Consider the following 14,694-nt stretch of genomic DNA (forward strand, 5'->3'; position numbering starts at 1 on the left):
GTTCCCCAAAGGTCAGTGTTAGGACTCTTGCTTTTCCTGATATCTATTAATGACTTCGACCTTGGTGTACACGATACAATTTAAAATATGCAGATGATACAAAACTTACATGCATTATGAACCATGAGGACGATAATGTAGAACTTCAAAAGAATGTAGTCAAGTTGGTTTAATGGGCTAGAAGCTGGCAGAAGTTTGCGACTCTAAAAGGGTGCAGAAGTAGAAGGAACTGTAATTATATGTGCATAGATGTTTGCAGGCGGCAGTACAAGTTGAAACAGTTAAAATAATAGAATCTTAAGTTTTAAAAACAGGAGGGTAGAGTACAAGAGCAAGGAAGTTGTGTTGAGCTCATGTAAGACACTTATGCACCTTCCTTTCCTTTTCCCTTATGTACTCTATGAACGGTATGCTTTATATGTATAACGCACAAAAAACAATACTTTTCACTGTGTACCAACACATGTGATGATAATAAATCAAATCAGTAGTTCAGCCTTAACTGGACTCTTGCATCCAGTTCTGGCACCACACTTTAGGAAGGATAGGAAGGCATTGGAGAGCGTGTAGAAAATATTCGAATGGTTCTAGGGATGGGGATCTTCAGTTATGAAGATACATTGGAGAGATTAGGACTGTTTTCCTTTTGAGAAAAGAAGCTTGAGAAATTTGGTAGAGATATTCAAAATTATGAAGGAATTTGGACAGAGGGAGAAACTATTCCCATTTGTGAGAGGATTGACAGTGAGAGGGCACAGATTTAAAGCAATTGGCGAAGGAAGCAAAAGCAATCTGAGAAAAGCTTTTTCTCTCAGTAGGTGGTTAAGGTCTGGAATGCATTGCCTGGGAATAGGCAGGAGGCAGGTTCAATCAAAGCATTCAAAAGGGAATTAGACTGCGATCTACAAAGGAAAAATGTGCAGAGTTACGGGGAGAAGGTGGGAAAATGGCGATAAGTGAATTGTTCATTCAGAAAGTCAGTGCAGGTACGATGGCCTCCCTCTGCACTGTAACAATTCTATAATTCGGCGATACCCCTGCTGGTCTATTAGATAGTGGAAAGTGAAACATTTTGTATGAAATAAATTAAATTCTCTTTATACCTGCATTTACATTTTTGGAGTTAAAGCTGATTTATTTAAAGATGAGTTACATCCTGATTTGGATATTCAAAAAATGATAGGACACTCATTTTTATCAAGGTTGATTTAAATTATTTGAAGCTCTGTTTTTATTAATAATTAATACAATAGACTAATTGTATTTCATGTCTTTTCTCCCCCAATTCAGTCACCTGCACATAGCTATTCTAGCTATGAATCTCTTAGAAATGAAAGTGTAGGAGGTGGTCCTGAAGATCTGACTGTGAGTAGAACTATTGAAGATGATGATGACCAGGATGACCATGATGATGTTGAGAAGATCACTGACTCAGATGGAGCAGAATCTGAACGCCTTAAAGCTTTTAATGTAAGTTACAATTGGCTTTTCATTCTGTATGCTCCATGAACCTCTCCACAACAGCAAAAATGATTGTTTTTGCAAGTTGTAGACCATTTGTAATATCCAAATAATTTTTCTGCACTTGTAGTTGAATCACAGCATTTGCAGCAAGGAAACATACTCTTCTCTGGATACTTATCTAGCTTTATTTTAAAATCAAGTTTCTGTCTCATTGGTTATCCTAATAACCTTATTGAAATATTTCTTTAAACACTTCCTTTTTACTTATATTGATAATTCTCAGTACTTCATTAGTACGGGTTAACTAATTGGTGGAAACAGTCTTTCACAATTTACCATCGAAGTGCTTTCGTAAATGTCGAAACTTCTATCAGGCTCCTGATTAATTTTCTACATTCTATTGAAATAACAATTTTCAAGCCTTTCTTTGTAACTATAACATCTAAGCCCTAATATAATTTTAACCAATCTTCATTGCTTGCTTTCCATGGTATTAATATCCTTCCAACAAAGGGACAAAAAGAACTTCACATGATGATCCTAACTCTAGACCAATAATTATTCTATATACAACTGAACATAATTTTATTGCATTTGCACTCAGCGACCCAAACATATAACCCAGAAATCTATTTGCTGCCCTTATTGCTGTTTCTGTCTGTAACCCCCCACCTTTAAAGATTCTGATGTATACAACTAAGGTAAAAGAAGACAAGTGTTTATAATAGAAATTCCTAAAACGTAGCATTTAGCTTTCAGACTCGGGCCAAAAAGATGATTTCACTGCATTATTGTGTGGTGGACTGTGTTTGCATTTGTCTTTAATAATAGTAAAACACAGGGGTGTACGTCAAAATGTGATCCAACTAGGGCTAAAGGCATTTTACCTGAATGTCTTCTCGCTTTTCAACTGATGGACAAGAAAAGGTCTGAGCAGGTCTGTTTCTGGGACTGAGTGGGCCAAGTGTCTATGGGAGTATACTTGTGTAAGAATGATCATTTATCATAAATTTTAGATTAGTAGTAGAGAAGAACAAAGAAAAATCTAAATAGAATTTCTCATTTGGAAGAGGGTTAACTTCAGTGGGATGCAAGAGGATCTAAGCAAGGTAAAATGGAATCAAGTTTTGACATGAAAGATTGTAACAGAACAGTGGTTGAAGACGTGTTTCAGATAGGCATATTCCAACAAGATTGAAGTTCAGGAAAACCAATGACGAGACTGCATAGTTGATGAGGGAAATGGAGAATATGATCAAATTGAAAAAGATGCATGAAACATGTTGGATAAATTCTTCAAGCAAGAACCAGGCCAAATGCATTCAATTGAGATGTAGCTGTCAAAGGAAGGATATGCGATAGAATGGCTGCTAATATAAAAAAACCCCAACAATCATCATTTAGCATGTCAATAGTATGCAGATAGTAAAAGTTGGGGCAGAGCCTTTGAGGAATAAAAGTGATGAGATAAGCCTCTAGGTACAGGCCAAGGTTTGAATACTTAATAAGTACTTTGTATCAGTGTTTACTCAGGAAGACAATGCTGATAAAAAGCCCAATAGAAGCAGAGATGGTACAATAAATGGCTGAGCAGAAATTCATAGATTTTTTTTCTTTCACACTGCCTATATCACTTGCAATCTCTCAAGTGCTTGGCTTTGCCTTGAAATATTTCACCTATTGTGTAGTTCCAAGATGTTTTGTGTATGTTTGTAACAGTCATTGGGGGAGGGGGGTGGATTCTCCCCAAAAAATTCTAAGTGTCAAATTTGTGTAAAAGCTGGAGTAAACCATGCTGGTTTTTTCAGCAGGAGTTTCAAAATGAAACACAGTGCACTCTGTGCACTGTGGAGTGACTCAGTGTGAACCATGTCGAAAATCAGGGAGTGGGGCATATTCTCACTGGAGAGGCTGGCAGCATAGTGTTGAGTGGGCCACTGCACATGCCGATCTGTCAGTGCCGAGATCGGCACGTATGCATTGGCCCTGTGCTGCTGGCCAGCTCGATCACTAGCCCACTCAAACCACCACCCCTCCCCCACCCTTGGTAAAACTCGATATCCCAAATTTTTTTCCCTGTGGCAGCCCCCCTGGCAATTTTACATGCCTTCATCTTGTAGCCTGTTATATCCTGCAGAACTTGCCATAGTCAGTGGGGATCTGTGTGGCTGACCTGGGACTCTAGCTTGGTCTGGTACTGTCTTTTGGCATCTTTGATGGATCTGTTTAGATCATATATATTTGAAATTTGGATGCTAAGACTTATGTTTAACTTTATATATAGCCCATAAGATAACTGAAAAAGTGCTTGAAATCATAGAAGCAAAAAGGATAATAAAAAGTGACATCTAAAAAGAATATGTCAGTATTTCAGCCATTTGATCAGAGCTGGAAAGCTACAGCAATCTCTTCTAGATGGGAAAATTAGGGGTGGGGGCAGCATTTTTGTTAGAGGGTGTAGCCTAGGTATAGTTGGATGACAAAAGAAATAGTGGTTGAAGATGAGGTGCAGTGGATGTGGGCAGATGTGTGCAAATGCAGATGAGTATGACATGCCATGACAGGAGATCTCCTGGCTGGGGTAACTACATGAAGTCAAGATAATGAAGATGGTAATTTCAAATACATGCTGAGGTCATGAACTTCACCTTATGTCCATGATTCATTGGTTTCAGTGAATGGAACAACTATTTTCTGAAATGTACTTGTGATGGCAAAAAACTCACCCATTAACAGCATGTGCTTGAGAAATTACTCCCAGGGTGTTTAATTGAGAAATTGTTTTTTTCAGATATGATCGACAAAATTTCCTGAGCTCTTATACCTTAGATGCGGTAGGTGACTTGTCAGGAGATCACAGTTTGCTATCCTCAGTTTTCATCTTTCAATTTCAATGGATAGAGAATTCTAAACAATGTACCCATAATTTTAAACAGTTGTCTTTACTGTTAGCCCAGGCTTGCATTAAGTCTTGGGTCCATATCTCCTCCTTCCACTCCCTGAACTCTCCTACCTACTTCTTCCAACTTCCCATCTCCCACTTCATTGATTCCCTTCTCTACCCTCCTGTCCCATCCTCCTATCTTCTTCCTCTCCCATCCTCCCTCCACTCTCCCCACTAATTTTTCCATCTCTCCCATTCTCCTTTCACCCTGCTTACGCTGTTTCTTTTCTCTCTCTATCCCTCTTCCAATCTCTTGCCCTATTCTGATCCCTTATCTTTTGCCTTCTCCCTCCATGTACTTCCTCTATTCTTTCCATTCCCACTTCCCTTCTCTTCTTTTCCATCTTCCTCGTGCCCTGCTGTTGTCACCAGGGAAAAATGTTGTGTATAACTTGCCCAGCTTAGGGAATTGGAGAACACACGGAATAATGCGACCAGTAAAGAAAGCAGGGGCTTGCAGGGACCCTTGCTCAGAAGTTAAGAGGACACCCAAAGCAATGTACTTAATGGGGCAAATGGTTCAGAACAACTTGCACAATGAGTTCAGTGGAAAGGAAGGAAAATTGTGTTAATCTAAGCACCTAACTCAATAGGTAAGGAAGTGGGTCATAACATCAGCCATGGGAATGGAAAATTTTAATGAGTAAATAAACATTTAGACCTGGAACAATCTTACAATCTTACCTGTTATGCTTATACAGATATCAATAACTTACATTTGTATATTACTTACAATGTGAAAAACATTCCAAGGAACTTCAGTGCCATAATTCAATACAAAAATCAAAATTCAATCAAACAAGTTGTTTACTCAAAGGAGGAGTAAATCTAAGACTAGTGCTTTAAACTTAAACAATGGCAATAATGAGAGCATGAAGACAGCTGACTAAAGTGAAATGGGAAATCAGGTTAAGGGATATGTCAGTAAAGAGGCAGTGGTAGACATTTAAGAAAATGTTTCAGAATACTGAGAAAAGGTATATTCCAGTGAGAGAGAAAGAAATAACAAGAGCTTTTACAGATATTTAGAAAGGAAAAATGTAAGTGAGCAAAGGTTCTAGAGATTGAATCTGGGAGGAATTAATAATGGAAAATAAAGAAATGGCGAATGAGTTGAACAAATAATTTGCATTTTTCTTCACTTTAAAGGACACAAATAACATCCCAGAAATAATTGCAAATCAGGAAAAGGACAGTGGAACTTAAAATACTTAAGTCAATAGCAAAAGAGTACTAAGAAAATTGTCAGAGCTATAAACTGACATGCCCCTAGGACCTGATGGACTTCATCCTAGAGTCTTAAAAGTAGTAGATACTTTGGTTTTATTTTTCCACTAATACCTAGATTCTTGAAAGGTCACATCAGATTAGAAAAGAATAAATGTGACCCTCCTATTGAAGATATGCGAGCTAGGTTGTTGGTCATGGTAAATTGATCCCTGTGTCGGGGGATTAGCAGGGTAAATATGTGGGGTTATGGGAATAGGGCCTGGGTAGGACTGTGGCCGGTGCAGACTCGATGCGCTGAATGACCTCCTTCTGCACTGTAGGGATTCTATGATTCTTTGAAAATAAGAGGAAGACAGAAAGTAGGAAAGTTCAAGCCAGTTAGCTTAATATCCGTTATGGGGAAGTTTTTTTATTCATTGATGCGATATGGGCATCACTGGCTAGGCCAGCATTTATTGCCTATCCCTGAGGGCACTTATGAGTCAACCACATTGCTGTGGATCTGGGGTCCCATCTGGGACTGATGCTAAGGATGGCAGATTTTCTTCCCTAAAAGTCATTTGTGAATCAAATGGGTTTTTAAAACAAGTGACAATGATTTCATGATCATCATTAGACTTTTAATCCCAGATTTTTATTGAATTCAAATTTCACCATTTGCCATGGTGGGATATGAACCCGGGGCCTCCAGAGAATTACCCTGGGTCTCTGGATTATTAGTCTAGCGACAATACCACTATTATTCATCCATCTTGTTATGAATGCTATAACTATTGTTTTTGTTTACTCTGCTCTTATTTGCTGGTTTGCACTTATGTTTTTACACTCTGTCATATCCTATTATCTATTTTATTGCTCTACACTATCAGCTTGTACTTTCTCTTTAGCTTTCCAAATCTCTCCTCATGTGAGTCCTCTTCCCCCACTATTTAGTTTAAAGCTGAGTGTAAAGTCCTAGTTATACAAGTTGCCAGGAAATTGGTCCCAGTATTGGTCCCAGGCATCTTGAAGGGAATTGCTTGATAGGGCAGACGCAACACGGTTTCATTAAAGGGAAGTCGTGTCTGACAAATTTACTGGAGTTCTATGAGGATGTGTCTAGGGCAGTGGATAGAGGAGAGCCGGTGGATGTGGTCTTTCTGGATTTTCAGAAGGCGTTTGACAAGGTACCTCACAAGAGGTTATTGCAGAAGGTCAGGGGACATGGAGTTGGGGGTAGGGTGTTAGCGTGGATAGAGGATTGGTTGTCAAATAGGAGACAGAGAGTGGGGGTCAATGGGTGCTATTCGGATTGGCGGATGATGACTAGTGGGCTGCCCCAGGGGTCGGTGCTGGGGCCTCAGCTATTTACCATTTATATAGATGATCTGGAGGAGGGAACCGAGTGTAGGGTGTCGAAATTTGCTGATGACACCAAGATTGGGGGAAAGGCAAATTGTGCGGAGGGTGTGGAGAGTCTGCAGAAGGATCTAGATAGGCTGGGCGAATGGGCCAGGAAATGGCAAATGGAATTTAATGTTGGCAAGTGCGAGGTGGTCCACTTTGGTAGGAAGAATGGTAGGAAGGACTATTACTTACGAGGCGAAAAACTGCAGCAGGCGACGGTGCAGAGGGACCTCGGGGTCCTTGTGCATGAGTCGCAAAAACCCAGCTTGCAGGTGCAGCAGGTGGTCAGGAAGGCAAATGGGATGCTGGCCTTCATAGCGAGGGGGATTGAATATAAAAGTAGGGAGGTCTTGCTGCAGCTGCATAGGGCATTGGTGAGGCCGCAGCTGGAGTACTGTGTGCAGTTTTGGGCGCCGCACCTGCGCAAGGATATTTTGGCCTTGGAGGGAGTGCAGAGGAGGTTTACTAGGCTGATACCGGAGTTGAGGGGGTTGAGCTATGAGGAGAGGCTGAATAAACTAGGCTTGTACTCGTTAGAGTTTAGAAGAATGAGGGGCGATCTCATTGAGACGTATAAGATGATGAATGGGGTGGATAGGATAGAGGTGGAGAGACTCTTCCCGCTCAAAAAAGACAGTAGGACTAGGGGGCATAGCCTCAAGATAAAGGGGGGGCGGTTTAGAACGGAGTTGAGGAGGAACTTCTTCACTCAAAGGGTGGTGAATCTCTGGAATTCTCTGCCCGTTGAAGTGGTGGAGGCTGCCTCGCTAAATATTTTTAAGAAGCGGATTGATGGGTTCTTGATAAGAGAGCGGATTAAGGGTTATGGGGAGAGGGCGGGAAAGTGGAACTGAGCCACGACAGATCAGCCATGATCTTATTGAATGGCGGGGCAGGCTCGAAGGGCTAGATGGCCTACTCCTGCTCCTATTTCTTATGTTCTTATGTTCTTATGTATGTTTCAGATAACGGCTGTCCCAAATGGTACCGGTTTCCACAGTACTGGAGCCAGTGCCCCATGAATCAAAATCCATTTCTCCCACACTAATGTTTGAGCCATGCATTCAACTCTGATCTTATTTACCCTATTCCAATTTGCTTGTGGCTCAGTAATTACTGAGTAATTTCAGTAATATAGAGATTATTATCTATGTGGCTCTCATTTTTAGTTTGGCCCCGAGCAGCTCATACACCCTTAGCAGAACCTCTTTGAGTTCTACCTATATATTGATCACCACATGGAACAACAACTAGATCCTTCCCCTCTCACCCTCCATGTTCCTCACCAGCCCTGAGGAGGTGTCGTTAATCCTGACACTGGGTATTTTCCTCTTCAGTATAAACGTATCAATAATACACAAGGATTGATGAAACAATACTGTGAGTTCTTTATTTGAAGATGAGATTTATACAGATAGGGTTAACTATTATACTATGTATTGTACATCTAATCACTTCTGCCACTTGCAGATTGATTACAAGTCATGGGACTAATACATCATGCACTAGTATTGCTGACCCTGCATTACGGTCATGTAATTTGGATGGTGGAAAAGATGTTGGTACCCCTGTGCCAATATATTCTTAATGTGATGTTGAATGTCTGCTTACTTTGTGTGCCAGTGATCTCACCATTCTCATCATTGGACTATATAGCTTAACCAGACATTTCATGGATCTTGTCTTTACACTGTTTGGTACATGCTCTTGGTTGGTTAGAATGCTGTACCTGCTTGGCTTTTGGTTGTGAGTTCCCATGATGTCAAACCACTTGTTTTGATCTTTCTGCACTGGTGCTTCCAGTGTCCTCTGGTACCCTCCCATACAGCATTAAAAGCTGGGAATTTTCTGGGTGCGTGTATGAGGCCACACCACCTGCATTTCTCATTGGGATTATCTATAGTGGCTATTGTGCAGACAGTGGACAAATTATGCACAGCCGGTAGACTCTGTCTACCAAGGAGTTTGGCTTTGCATTTGTATCCTCTTTGTAGAAGTATTTCTAGTGTTGGCCCAAGGTGCCTTTTTGGAAAACTTCACAAGCTCAGTTATTTGGTTGACTAGCTCTGCAGTTGTAAGTTCACATTCATGCCTCTTGTCTCTGCATCCACATATGAATTGGTCAATGATTTTCGTTGATGATTGCCTGAAGGACAAAAATTCTAGTCAGAGCATTCTGAAGTTGGGCTTCATTGATCAAGTGTTCAATCTTTTGAGTGTTAACTGTATTTTTTCTGAATTCTTATGGTAGTCATCAGATAGATCCAATGGGTTCAACCTGGAGACCTTTGCCTATAGCAATTTAATTTTTTACTCCTTGTTTATCTGGTTTAGAAATATTGGGGTCCAGAAAAGACAGCTCAATGCTATATTGGACAGGGGTAAATACAGATTGTAGATGTGTTGCCTTTCAATTTGAGAAATTTTTTGGCCATATTTTAATAGAATTTTAGTGCTCTCTGGAACTTTTGACAGCAATGCAAGTTTCCTCCAGCTCTTTGAGTTAATTTAGCTCTGATTTACTTTTAGTACTTTTAGTGGCCAGTGTCATAGCTGGTCTTTGGTTTACTAGTTATTGACTGCAATGGTAGTTCATTGTGATTTTTCCTGATAAGACAAGCTTCACTCACAAAGCAATGCTTTAGGCAGGAAAATGGCTGCAGGGCTTCAAAATGAAAAAGAGAAAACAGACTTTATTATATCTTCTTCTGGCAGCAAGGAACTACTACTGGCTAGATTTTTCTTCCCAGCCCAGTTTATTGAATTTGCCCAGGTCTCCAGTAGACTTAGTAAGCAGTAATGAATTCTCTTATTGGTGGAATTCCATCTGGTGTGTGCTGTTTAATTTCCATTCCAGCTTAAACATTGCAGAATGTACCTTTTACTATTTAAGTTCTCCCAAATTTAAATAATCTTACCTGGACCCACAGGCTGCTGCCTGGAGTGAGGTACAATCCCACAATGAAGGAGTGGGGTGTAATATGTACAGAGCTGCAGAATCACACATAGTGGGTTTTGAAAGATGTTTCATTTTCACACCAGTTCTTTTGGTTCTATAAGGTTGACACTTAAATATTTTTCAGTCAAATTTTCAAAACCATGCTGCCACCTTGCCACCATGTTATATTCTTCAACATAAATGTACAGTCATACACAAAGAATAATGTGGGCCCTTTATTTGAAGGGAAGAAGGAAGGTAGAGTTAATTGGGAGATTATACATCTATCTCTACTGGTGATTGCACACTGACTACAAGTCATGGGACAAATGTGTCATATCCTGTTGAGGTGTATAATGATTGATATTAATTCTAGAAATGCTTCCTTAAATGTGCTTGCACATCATATCGCAACACCAGGCAGGCAAAACAGCCTTCAGGTGTCACAGTTTTGGTTGCAGAGAACCGTACCTGTCCCCATAACTATACTGTCCCCTACTACAATTACGTTCCTTTTAATTATCTCCACTTGAATTCCTTTTTGCACCATGGTGCTGTGGTCCCTGCTCTCATTCACATAGTTATGTGTGACATGTGGTTAATATATAAGATAAGCATTTATGGAGTTTAGGTGTACTATGTTAGCATGGATAGAACATAGAACATTACAGCGCAGAACAGGCCCTTCGGCCCACGATGTTGTGCCGACCAGTTAAAAAACAATGACCCACTAACCTAAACCAATCCCTTTTCGTCCATAAACCTATCCACAGATCTCTTAAATGCCCCCAAACTAGGCGCATTTACAACCGCAGCAGGCAGGGCATTCCAATCCCTCACCACCCTCTGGGTAAAGAACCTACCCCTGACATCCGTCCTATAACTACCCCCCCTTAATTTAAAGCCATGCCCCCTCGTGCTAGCTTTCTCCATCCAAGGAAAAAGGCTATCACTGTCCACCCTATCTAAACCTCTAATCATCTTATATGTTTCAATAAGATCCCCTCTTAGCCGCCTTCTTTCCAGTGAAAACAACCCCAAATCCCTCAGTCTCTCCTCATAGGACTTCCCCTCCATACCAGGCAACACCCTGGTAAACCTCCTCTGCACCCTCTCCAAAGCCTCCACATCCTTCCTGTAATGTGGGGACCAGAACTGCACACAGTACTCCAAGTGCGGCCGCACCAGAGTTGTGTACAGTTGCAACATGACGCTGTGACTCCTGAACTCAATCCCCCTACCAATAAACGCCAAGACACCGTATGCCTTCTTAACAACCCTATCTACTTGATCCCCAACTTTCAGGGATCTATGTACACATACACCTAGATCCCTCTGTTCATCCACACTATTCAAAGTCCTCCCGTTAGCCCTATACTCGACACATCTGTTATTCCTACCAAAGTGAATTACCTCACACTTCTCCGCATTAAACTCCATCCGCCACCTCTCGGCCCAGCTCTGCAACCTGTCCAAGTCTTCCTGCAAACTATGACACCCTTCCTCACAATCCACCACACCTCCGACTTTGGTGTCATCAGCAAATTTACTAATCCACCCAACTATACCCTCATCCAGATCATTAATAAAAATTACAAACAGCAGTGGCCCCAAAACAGATCCCTGAGGCACACCACTCGTAACCGAACTCCATGACGAATATTTACCATCAACGACCACCCTCTGTCTCCTATCTGCTAGCCAATTCCTGATCCAATTTCCTAGATTACCCTCAATCCCATACATCTGCATTTTGTGCAGAAGCCTACCATGGTGAACCTTATCAAACGCCTTACTAAAATCCATATATACCACAAAAGAGGATAGAGGATTAGGTAACAGACAGGAAGCAGAGAGAAGGCATAAATAGAGCATTTTCAAGTTGGCAGGATGTAACATGTGAAATGCCACAAGACTCAGTGCTGGGGCTCAACTATGTTTGTAAATTGATAATAGAAGTTACTTTGGGAACATAAGCTGTGAGGATGACAAAATAAGGCTGCAAAGATACATCGGTGGAGTAAGTGAGTGGACAACAAGATGGACTATTGTGTGAGGTAATGTGAGCTTTGATAATAAGAATAGAAAATATGAAATTTGCTCAGAATAGAAAAGCTAAATATTTTTAAAAAGACATGAAAATTTGAAATACTGATATTCAGATAGACTTGGGTGTATTTGTACAAGGATTTCTGAAGTTAGCATGCAGGTACAGCAAGAAATTAGGAAGGCAAATGGCATATTGACCTTAATGCAAGAAGACTGGGATGTAAGAAAAAGAAAATGTTGCTATAGGAGGACTGGAACAGCTTAAAATGTATGAGGTCAGGTGTGAGGTTGGGATGGCATGGAGGGATGGAATAATGGATAGGACTGTCATTGAAAGAAAGGTAGAGATGGGATGGGACTGATATTAGAAGGATAAAAGAAATGGGATGGATATGGCAAGAGAGAAACAAAACGGGAAGGATAAATAATATTGCAATAAATTTGACTGCAAATATTTAGTTAGTGCAGATAGAACTGTACAAAACTATCATTCAGACCATCTACTCCACCTCCATTTCGTTGTCTAACTCTGGCCCTGCCTCCATTTGATGCCTTTGTCATCTTAGAGCTGTCTATACCAATGCATTCCTGGCCAACTTTCCACATTCTCCTCTATTTACATGAGGTCTGCTGCTTGTGCTTTGCTTGTACAAGTCCCATTTGTGCATCATTCCTGTACTTGCCAACTTGTTCCTGATTAAGTATCTCCTTGTTACTGAGTCTCTCCATGGCCTCTCTACATCCTATAATCTGTGATTTCCTCCAGCTCCATGACCCTCCAAGATATCTACATTCCTCTGATTGAGGTCTCTTAAACATTCCTGATTTTAACTGCTTCACCACTGGTGGTCATGCCTAGGTCTTAAGTTGTGGGATTCCCTCTCGCAACCCCTCTGACTTCACCTTTTTCATTCTTTAAGATGTTTCTTAAAACCAACTTGTTTTTTGATTATCTGCCCTAATATTTGTGTGACTTGGCATAAAAGTTTGCATTATAATGTTCTAGTGAAGAACCTTGAGATGTTTCATAAGTTAACAGGCGCTATTTAAATACAAGTTGTTGTAAGTTTAAACTAAAATGGGTCTCCTGGTGAGGTATTGCTGTATGAGTGGTACCATAAAATAGCTATAAAGTTAGTTGAAAGCTTAACAAAGCAAATGATACATTAAACATGTTGACAGGAATCACTGTGTGCGATGCAATCTTGGGTATTTGCTTTCAAAACGTTTTTATTCTGCTGTCAAAAGGCACAAAAGTTTAACTGTTTATATGAAACACAAAATAGAAAATGCTGGAGTCTCACAGCAGGTTGGTCAGTACATGTGGAGCAACCTGATAGGCCAATATTTCAGGCTAGTCATTTCAAATTGTAACTTCCAATTATTTCGCTTCCATGAAAGCCTCAGAGATGTCACCCTTTCCTCAGCCAAAGACCTCCTGCAGTAGTTGACAGTATCCTTGGTAAGTGCATCACATTTCCTACGCTTCTGCTCTTATCCCCTCTTTCCTCTCCTAACTCTTAAAAGAATCTTTATCACTCATCCACACCATCAGTCTCCATATTGTCAGGCTGTCACCAACATTTCTGCAACCTACCATCTTCATCCCCACCTTGTCCCATCGAGACACTCTGGTTCATTCTTCCACCATCCTGTCTTCCAGTTCATCTTCCCCTGGCATCTTCAGTGCAACTGCAGTAGATGCAGCATGTCTATTCATTTGCTCCCAAATCATTCAAGGCCTTTTAGGAAAAATCATAATTTATGTGCATCTCAAATATTCGGTACTGTACTTATTGTTCCTGGTGCAGTCTTCGCTACACTCAGGAAGACCAAATAATTGTGATAGCTTTGCCAGGCACTTCCTTTTGATCCACGTGTGACAAAGTCATTATCTGCATCCTTATGAGTCACGTGTAGCAAAGCCCTCGTGTGATCTTGTCCTTTGATGAGCTGGTTGCAGATCATTTGTACCTGGTGACTCACTATATGCAGGTCCTGACTCTGTGCAAACTACTAAGGTAAATGCAGTGCACTAAGAGTATCAGACCACTGTTGAGGAGGCCCTTTCACTTGGTGTGGTTTTATTCTTCCTACTCCTGGGGCTTCTGTGATAGGGTAGAGGGCAGACCTTGGGTGCCTAAATTCAAACAGTCAGAAGGGATGACAAAAGTGATTGACAAGGGAAGGGCTGTGGATATTGTCTACATGGACTTTAGTAAAGCATTTGACAAGGTCCTTCATGGCAGACTGGTGCAAAAGATTCAATTTCATGGGACCAGGGGTGAACCAGCTAGATGGATTCAGAATTGGAAGACAGAGGATAGCGGTGGAAGGGTATTTTTCTGAATGGAGGTCTGTAACTAGTGATGTTCCCTGCAGAGATCGGTGCTGGGACCTCTGTTGTTTGTAATATATATAAGTGACTTGGAAGGAAACGTAGCTAGTCTGATTAGCAAGTTTGTGCTTGATACTAAGATTGGCGGAGTTGCAGATACTGATGATGAATGTCAGAGAATGCAGCAGGATATAGATTGGTAATTTTCCAGCCTAAGGCAAGATGAGGATATGCTATGCAAATAAAGTATTCGCAGAAGTCAATTTTTTTATCGAATGAGAAAGGGACAAAGGCTGGGATTTAATTGGCAAATGTGTATGTCAATGAAAGATGTGAAAAGTCTCT

At 40.8% G+C, this 14,694-nt stretch overlaps 1 protein-coding gene across 3 annotated transcripts in view; it reads left to right on the forward strand.

Moving 5' to 3' along the window:
* LOC145346677 (nucleolar protein 4-like) overlaps positions 1–14,694 on the forward strand; it is a 374,023-nt gene that overhangs the window by 295,207 nt on the left and 64,122 nt on the right. For all 3 annotated transcript variants that reach the window (XM_080194262.1, XM_080194263.1, XM_080194264.1), the window contains one exon: positions 1,291–1,470. In XM_080194262.1, coding sequence (XP_080050388.1) covers positions 1,291–1,470 — 180 coding nt within the window. The remainder of the gene's footprint in view (positions 1–1,290; positions 1,471–14,694) is intronic.

This window comes from Carcharhinus amblyrhynchos, chromosome 8, assembly GCF_965287045.1.
Source record: "Carcharhinus amblyrhynchos chromosome 8, sCarAmb.v2.hapA, whole genome shotgun sequence".
Classification (NCBI taxonomy): Eukaryota; Metazoa; Chordata; class Chondrichthyes; order Carcharhiniformes; family Carcharhinidae; genus Carcharhinus; species Carcharhinus amblyrhynchos.